General features: G+C 44.5%; 1 protein-coding gene across 2 annotated transcripts in view; it reads left to right on the forward strand.

Annotated features, from left to right (window-relative positions):
* Positions 1 to 4,883, forward strand: part of RNF43 (ring finger protein 43) — a 61,362-nt gene extending 56,479 nt beyond the window's left edge. The window contains exons 7-10 of one of the 2 annotated variants that reach the window (XM_040423640.1): positions 627 to 729; positions 1,007 to 2,086; positions 2,211 to 2,446; positions 4,114 to 4,883. In XM_040423640.1, the coding sequence (XP_040279574.1) occupies positions 627 to 729; positions 1,007 to 2,086; positions 2,211 to 2,257 (1,230 nt within the window). In that variant the 3' untranslated portion in view covers positions 2,258 to 2,446; positions 4,114 to 4,883. The remainder of the gene's footprint in view (positions 1 to 626; positions 730 to 1,006; positions 2,087 to 2,210; positions 2,447 to 4,113) is intronic. The other variant, XM_040423641.1, reaches the window with a different exon arrangement.
* Positions 4,884 to 8,812: the final 3,929 nt, after the last annotated feature.

Genomic DNA, 8,812 nt, shown 5'->3' on the forward strand with positions numbered 1-8,812 from the left:
ATGCACGGCTAGATCGCCACTAGCATGTCCGCAATATACCTGTCCCATAAATCGGTGTCCTTTTATTTAGTTAAAAAAATTATTTTAGAGTGCCGTAATCTCGCGATGCGCGATCTCGCGCATGCGCAGTGCCGGTATAGTGTTCCTTCCCTGTGCTGGCATTAGCCTCAGGGAAGGAACTGCGCATGCGCGAGATCGCGCATCTCGAGATTACGGCACTCTAACTGTGAGCTAGGAGGAGATTCGGAGGACGCAGGCGGTGCTGGGCTCCTTCACAGGGGGGCGTGGCTGGGCACCAAGAAGGTTAGTACAGCCCCTTGGGCACCTTACAAGGCTCATTTACATATCTCTAAAATAATTTTTTAAACTAAATAAAAGGACACCGATTTATGGGACAGGTATATTGCGGACATGCTAGCGGCGATCTAGCCGTGCATGTCCGCATCTCTATAACCTAAAACGAGGTGACAAAATCCCTTTAATAGCAAGTGCCTGCTCTATTGCCAGCTGAAAGCAGCATGGTGTATATAGACAAAACGTGCACCATCCTAGCCTTACAAAAATTCTGCATATTACTCGTGTAAGTGTTGGACTTACAAGAACGCCTGTGACTTTATTTTTTGTAGGACTTACGGATTTTACCTTGTAGCCACGAGTACCACCTGAGTTGTGTGGATCCTTGGCTGAGGGAGAATCACACCTGTCCCCTCTGCATGTTTGACATCTTAGGTAAGTGAGCACATATTGTGGGTTGGTGGACTTGCAATGCTGTGGCTGAGGTCATAGCTTTCACCAGTTATTTGTAGGGTCGACTTTAATGCCAAAGTTGGTCTTTTTCTATAAGCCTACCTGTCTCTTCAAAAGCGTATCCCTAAAAACAGGTTTGAGCCACATCTAGAAAATGAAACAAGTGCCTCAGCATTGATGGTGGCTCATGGCAGTGTCGATAGGTACTTGGAATCCTAGACTTGCCGCACTTAAGCTTTGCTTTTCTTTTTTCATACAGCAGAACCAAACAATTCTTCGCATCCGGCACCTATAAGACCTCCCTCCCACCAACAGTTTTGGAGGAGATATCCAGGAACTGCTCACTTCCAGTATCCTCCTCATCCACATACGACACCATTAATATATCCTCCACTGAACAATAGTATATTTTTGTCCCGCTCCCCATATACTCTTGGTACTGGACTTCAATGGGAAGTGCCGCGTTCTCACCGCCGTACACCGGAGGGACCGAGGGAAGTTGGAATTTCTCCACTCTGCCAAGTGTCCAGTGGATATTTGCCTGATGATCCAGGCAGTGATAGCAGCTCTGGTCCTTTTAATGGCTCCTCCAGTGAGAATTGTACAGATGTCAGTCTACGTTGCCTACAAGGATCCTCCTCCTCTTCTTGCCACAGCTCTCAGAGCAACCCAGGAGACTCACCATCTCCAGCACTTGCCTCTATTCAACTACCTCAAAATGATCTCCCAGGATTTAACACTGTTGTGCCTACCCAAAGTTCTTATGCCAGCCATGTCCACTACCACCAGCACAGACATCACCATTACAAACGGCAACATCCCAATTCATCTCACCCCCACAGACCCAAACGGAGACCTCGGCCCTCTAGGGGGGAGGCAAGGATAGACGTTGGGAGTCATAGGGAGCACAGGTCAGCTAATGGCCATAGTGGGGAATCTAGATCTCTTTTGACTCGAAAAGAGCCATGGACTCATTCATCTAGGCACTACCTTGATTCAAGGATTAGCAGGGAAGCTGTGAGGCACAGCCAGTCCTCACCACAATCGCCATCCCCAACGCATGAGTCAAATGAACCTGAAGCCCCATTGTCTTTGAGAGGACACAGGAGTGAACCTCCAAGTAGAAGTCATCGGAAGAAAAGATCACCTGCCCAGGTGCATCTTCCCTCTTATAGCACCCGCCACTTCAACACAAGCCATGGCGTTCAGAACTGTGAAAGAGTCCATCCACTCTGGGCAGATGGAGCCCGACTGCCACATACAAGAGTGAACACACACCGGGAAAACACAGCAATGATGCACTTGTATCACCCTCCTCATCACACTGATCATAACCAAGGTAAGCCACATCACCTAAGGAAAACCTACTAAACCTGTAAGCTCACCTGCTGCTTGGAATTGTTTGAATTATGGATTATGGCGATAAGTAAACCAGACAAAACTTTTTATATGTTTTTCTCTAGGCGCTGGTACTGAGGAGCTTGAAGCTGTATGTGAACACGCAGTGTAAAACTTCAGGCATTTCAACCATTTGGCAAGACCCACCAGTACAGGCTCCAGTGATGGGGACTCGGTCTCCAGCAGGCTGCCTCCACAACCAAGCTTCCAGATTTTCCCTTAGCCTCTAAGGTCATTTTACACCCGTTTCATCTCCATAGAGTCTGTGCAGCTGCTGACTGAGCCGAGAACATCTGTGCATGTGAGTTTATACTTCCAGTTAAACGTGTGACGGTTTTTCTAAGTATATTCATGTCACTCCGGGAGCTGGATACAGTTTAATGGCTATAAAAGTCATGTCAATGTAAAACTGGAGAAGATGTGCTTAAAGAAACCTAAGTGTTAGGTATTTACCGGGTTCATTATAGATTTATTGTATGATTCAAATGATTGATAGCTGGCAGATTTGGGCTGCCTCTATGAAACAGATGTAGTGCTCAGTTGTGGTGTAAATCGAGGAAACACAGATGTGGAATGATCAAAAAAAAAAACAGAGGTCGATGAGTACCTCTTATCTTACTATGTCCTTGCTGTAATGAAAATCATATAGACCTCAAAATGAGCTTGTAGTGGGTTGTGTTTCAGCCAAGCAGACAATCTGAACAAGCAGAGCTGCAGTGTAAAGAAGGTACAAATCAGCAATATGCACTAGTAGCGAGACAGGAAGTGGATTTCAGTCTAGCGCAGACTCCTTTTAGACCATACATCAAAGGGGTCGTGCAGTCTTTTGTTAAGTAATGGCCTATCCACTAACTTCCGACAGCGCCCGCATCAATTCTCTATGCTCTGTAGGTCCATATCCAAAAGTCGGCGCTGGAACTACACTGCACCGACAACATTGACTTTATGTTGTGATGAGTGCTGTCCAGTACAGTCTTAACCGTGCAGAGTAGTTCTGGCGCTGACTTCCAGAGACAGAGCTACACAGAACTGCTGTTTGATGTAGGTGTGAGGTGCTGGACCGATCAGCTAGTAAACAATCACTGAGTGATACTGAGGACAGGCCATTACTAAGACAAGGCTTGATAACTCCTTTAGACACCTCCTGACCTTTTTTTAAAGATGGAGCCTACCCCAGAGAGCAGCAGGCACTATAGCTGCCGGGTTTCTGCTGTTTTAAACAGCATACACCTAGGATTAATGCCGATCACAGACATTTAATCTGTCATCTGAGAGGCTTTTCCCTGGGAGTGCTCCTGGCACGCGAATGGCTTCCCTGCGCTGAGATCCTACGTATGCCCAGTCCACTCCTGTTCCTCTTCTTATGCAGTCTCATAGTATGTTCTACTGTGCAGACCCCATATGAACCATCCAGCATCTGCGCAGTGGAAATAATGATGGACAGGAAGAAGTGGAACTGGATTACACTGAGCATGCATAGGATACTTCCAGTAGAATGAGGAGCGTGGACGTGCAATCCCAAATGAACGGGTGGGTGAGGTTAGACATCATATGAACATGCCACTGTGCCGAAAAACTGCACAGCCACTGTTTACAGCTGTGAATAGCAAACAAACAGCAAAACAGGTATCGGGAACAAAGGTAATTTATACATCACATACAGCGAGGAACATAAAATGATATAACAGTGGCCAACCCTTTAAATGAGGAGAGGTCATCTGTTTCAGAGCCTCATTTCATGGTTAACGGCTGCAAAAAGTTTCTGTTGCACTGGATTGATTTGAATACACATTGTGTAATGCTGAATTCCACCTGTGGTGGCGCTGCAGGGAAACTGAATACTCATGGGGCAGATTACAACTGATTGCTGGTCCCAGCAGGGGGATACTTTGTGATAAGGGATCCTTTTTAATAGATTGGCATTGTCCAAAGCCGAGAATCCTTTGTAAATCTACTTTTATCTCCTAGGGTTTCCTGTGACCTTACAGAGCAATGTTCCTCACCCCAGAAGAGTGCCGGATGCAGCTCTTCACAGACCACCTCTGCCACTTTCAAAACATTGATCCACACATGCCACTCTTCACACCTTTCCAAAGGAGAGTATTTCTGCAAGAAAAAGCTACCCGGGATGTCTCCGTGACTGCATTTGTGAGCCTGACTAGGAGCACACCCTTTTTGGAAATATCCAGTGCATACCAGGCATGGTTTTTCCCCAGGACTGAACCAATCCATTGGGAATTGAATGTCTAGATACGGCCAATGGCCAAGTTGCCAATGCAATATAATACTGTATTCTATTGAATTCACTGGACACCAGGTGTTAACAATGATTTTAATTTGCACTTAATAATTCACTTTTCTAATTGTAGACTGAGAGCCGGTTTTGGCCTTCAACCATTACTGAAACCTTATCTGTGATATGGCAGCTGTTGTTTCTGTAGTCTGAGATTCCAGAAATTAGGTACCTAATTGGGTAACTTCACCACAAATGACATTTCTCAGGTCCTGCCAGTGAATCTCAGCTCTACATCTCGAGACTAAGAAACTTTTACGTTAAACTCTTTCTGTGCCTCATGTCCCAAAAGAACTGATTGTAAGCTCTTGTGCCTCCTTGATGCCTTGTAAAAAGTGTCTAAAAATATGGTTTGTATATTTGTAAAAGTTTTATATTTATGAGACATATTGTGGTTCTTTTGAAGAACTAATGAAGCTCATTTTCCTATGGATTTCTGTCTTGCTCTTCATTTGTTGTGAAAAGAAAATAAGGATTGGTACAGAATAATCCAATGAGATTGTCCTTGGCTAAAAATCTAATTTTTGCTTTTCAGTTTCAGTAATTTTGTGAATTTTGCAAACAAAAATTGATTGGCTGTGATGGACGTCACTACCAATCATTCTACTTACCTCAAACCTTTTGCGCAAGCCCTTAAAGTAGAACTCCCGGCAAAATGTTTATTCTCTGACCTGCTAGAAAGAGATTTCATGTGACCAACTCTCGATCTCGAACGGACACAGGAAGTCATTTATGTCTCTATTCATTCCTATCAGACTGACATTGAGGCTCCCATAGGAACACATAGAGAAACTGACTTCCTGTCCAGACATAAGATGCTGTGTCAGTTGGAGAGTCTGATTGCTGGTCACAGCCGAGAAGCAGAAGGAGGGGATAGCTCTCAAATACAGTCACTGGTAAGAAAATTACTATCACTACAGATTACATCATGTACCTTTCTTTAAGTTTTAATTCCCTACAGGGAAGTTTCCCAGAGGGCCGCTGGCCAGGTACAAAACAATCCAATGCAATCCACTTTAATTAATGCTAGTAGCATCAGGTACTTATACACCTGACCAATGGCCTCAGTCCTGAATTCAAGTGTATCGCCATCTTCAGGATGGTGATACACCAGTATTTCCTGCTGCCCTGTGGTATTTGGTTTTGCTGAGCCGGTATTTTGTGCTGCACTATGGTATTGCAGGCCTTGCCTACTTCTGTTGCCCCGCCTTTTGTTAATTGGGACTCTCCTACAACATGGGACCACTTTTATTTTATTTTTTTTATTTTTTTTCCAGGGCCACTTTAAGTTCCCAGTGCATTGCTGTGGCTGAGAGTTCTCCAGCATAGCCAGATAGTGCCGCGTGCTTATTGGACCCTATTGACTATAATGGATGCCACTCCCCGGCATATCAACTGGGATTCAGACGGAAAAAAATTGTTGCATGCAACGGTTTTTGCCCAGCTAAATGGCTGGATCCCTGCCACATCCCATTATAGTCAATGGGGTCCGACAGGCACGTGGCACTATCTGGCTATGCCAAATTTCTTCAATGAATGTGCCTCATACATACAATGTACCCAATATTTGTAAAATCCTGCAAAAAGGAAAAATGAACTTTTGAATAAGGTTTGCTTTATACATACATACAAGTTTGCCTAAATTCACTATAAATATGTTCTCTCTTTCATGGAGCCAATTAAAGAATTCCTTTAGTCATTCAGAGTGGTTCCTAAATGCCAGACCTCCACCAGTCTGATTCCTGTGAAAGACTACACTTGGGCTGCTTTCAAACGGATGTCCGTGTGTAGTCCGTGAAATACGATCCATGTGACAATCGCTTGACCCGGATCGGCCGTTGCTTGTCCAACCTGAAGTGATCGATGGTCCTGTAAGTCCCAGCCCAACCCTGAGTCTACTGTCCTGTACTCAAATAATGCTGTTAGTACAATATATTAGACCCTGCGGTTAAGCTGGGACTGATGGCATCATAGATCACCATGAATGCAGCGAGTTTGGATTAATAGATGAGACGAGCAGTTGTAATTACACTGCACCTCCCTACCCCTTCAAACAGCTGATCAGCAGGGTATCCTCAGGATAGATCATCAATATTAACCCACTGCACAACCCCTTTAAGTTATGGCTTTTGGAAGGCATGGGGTAGAAAATAAAAATGGAAAATGGCTGTGATGGGAAGGGGTTAAAAAGTGTATTCAGAATTGACAGTTGAACATATTACCGAATCATAAGTATAAAAAGAATATATTTAGGGCAACAAAGCCTAATAGGCATCCCTCGTGGTATATGCAAGGGCAGGCACGAAACTTAGTTACCTGGAAAAAAACTAAAAGTCGCCCCAATGTTTTAAGTGGGTCCAAATTTAACAGAAGGTGGGACAACACAAGTAGATGGGGCCAATACAAGTTGGCAGAGTCCTTAATACCATAGTGGTGTACAGAATACCATCCTAAAGAACCAAATACCACAATGCAACACAAAATACCTCCCCAGAAGCTGTCCCTCTGTGGTGGCCATCAGTAGCTGCCATGTTCTGTCCACCTCCTCCATTTGTCTCTAATAAGTACAGTGGGGGAAATAATTATTTGACCCCTCACTGATTTTGTAAGTTTGTCCAATGACAAAGAAATGAAAAGTCTCAGAACAGTATCATTTCAATGGTAGGTTTATTGTAACAGTGGCAGATAGCACATCAAAAGGAAAATCGAAAAAATAACTTTAAATAAAAGATAGCAACTGATTTGCATTTCATTGAGTGAAATAAGTATTTGAACCCCTACCAACCATTAAGAGTTCTGGCTCCCACAGAGTGGTTAGACACTTCGACTCAATTAGTCACCCTCATTAAGGACACCTGTCTTAACTAGTCACCTGTATAAAAGACACCTGTCCACAGAATCAATCAATCAAGCAGACTCCAAACTCTCCAACATGGGAAAGACCAAAGAGCTGTCCAAGGATGTCAGAGACAAAATTGTAGACCTGCACAAGGCTGGAATGGGCTACAAAACCATTAGCAAGAAGCTGGGAGAGAAGGTGACAACTGTTGGTGCGATTGTTCGAAAATGGAAGGAGCACAAAATGAACATCAATCGACCTCGCTCTGGGGCTCCACGCAAGATCTCACCTCGTGGGGTGTCAATGGTTCTGAGAAAGGTGAAAAAGCATCCTAGAACTACACGGGAGGAGTTAGTTAATGACCTCAAATTAGCAGGGACCACAGTCACCAAGAAAACCATTGGAAACACATTACACCGCAATGGATTAAAATCCTGCAGGGCTCGCAAGGTCCCCCTGCTCAGGAAGGCACATGTGCAGGCCCGTCTGAAGTTTGCCAATGAACACCTGAATGATTCAGAGAGTGACTGGGAGAAGGTGCTGTGGTCTGATGAGACCAAAATAGAGCTCTTTGGCATTAACTCAACTCGCTGTGTTTGGAGAAAGAAAAATGCTGCCTATGACCCCCAAAACACCGTCCCCACCGTCAAGCATGGGGGTGGAAACATTTTGCTTTGGGGGTGTTTTTCTGCTAAGGGCACAGGACAACTTATTCGCATAAACGGGAAAATGGACGGAGCCATGTATCGTGAAATCCTGAGCGACAACCTCCTTCCCTCTGCCAGGAAACTGAAAATGGGTCGTGGATGGGTGTTCCAGCACGACAATGACCCAAAACATACAGCAAAGGCAACAAAGGAGTGGCTCAAGAAGAAGCACATTAAGGTCATGGAGTGGCCTAGTCAGTCTCCGGACCTTAATCCAATCGAAAACCTATGGAGGGAGCTCAAGCTCAGAGTTGCACAGAGACAGCCTCGAAACCTTAGGGATTTAGAGATGATCTGCAAAGAGGAGTGGACCAACATTCCTCCTAAAATGTGCGCAAACTTGGTCATCAATTACAAGAAACGTTTGACCTCTGTGCTTGCAAACAAGGGTTTTTCCACCAAGTATTAAGTCTTTTTTTGTTAGAGGGTTCAAATACTTATTTCACTCAATGAAATGCAAATCAGTTGCTATCTTTTATTTAAAGTTATTTTTTCGATTTTCCTTTTGATGTGCTATCTGCCACTGTTACAATAAACCTACCATTGAAATGATACTGTTCTGAGACTTTTCATTTCTTTGTCATTGGACAAACTTACAAAATCAGTGAGGGGTCAAATAATTATTTCCCCCACTGTATATGGAGCAGGGGGCTTAGGAGGTGAGATGTGGGTCACAGCACCAAGCCAACCTTACCTTGAGCTTGCTGCCTGGACTTCCTCTAATAATGACCCCTACAGTTCCCCCAGTAGTATGTACCCGGCCAGCAGTAGTGAGGAGGGTTCGGGTGGCCCTGTGGGCATCGGCCCACCTGGAAAATTCCTTGTAGG

The sequence above is a fragment of the Bufo bufo genome, chromosome 3, assembly GCF_905171765.1.
Source record: "Bufo bufo chromosome 3, aBufBuf1.1, whole genome shotgun sequence".
NCBI lineage: Eukaryota > Metazoa > Chordata > Amphibia > Anura > Bufonidae > Bufo > Bufo bufo.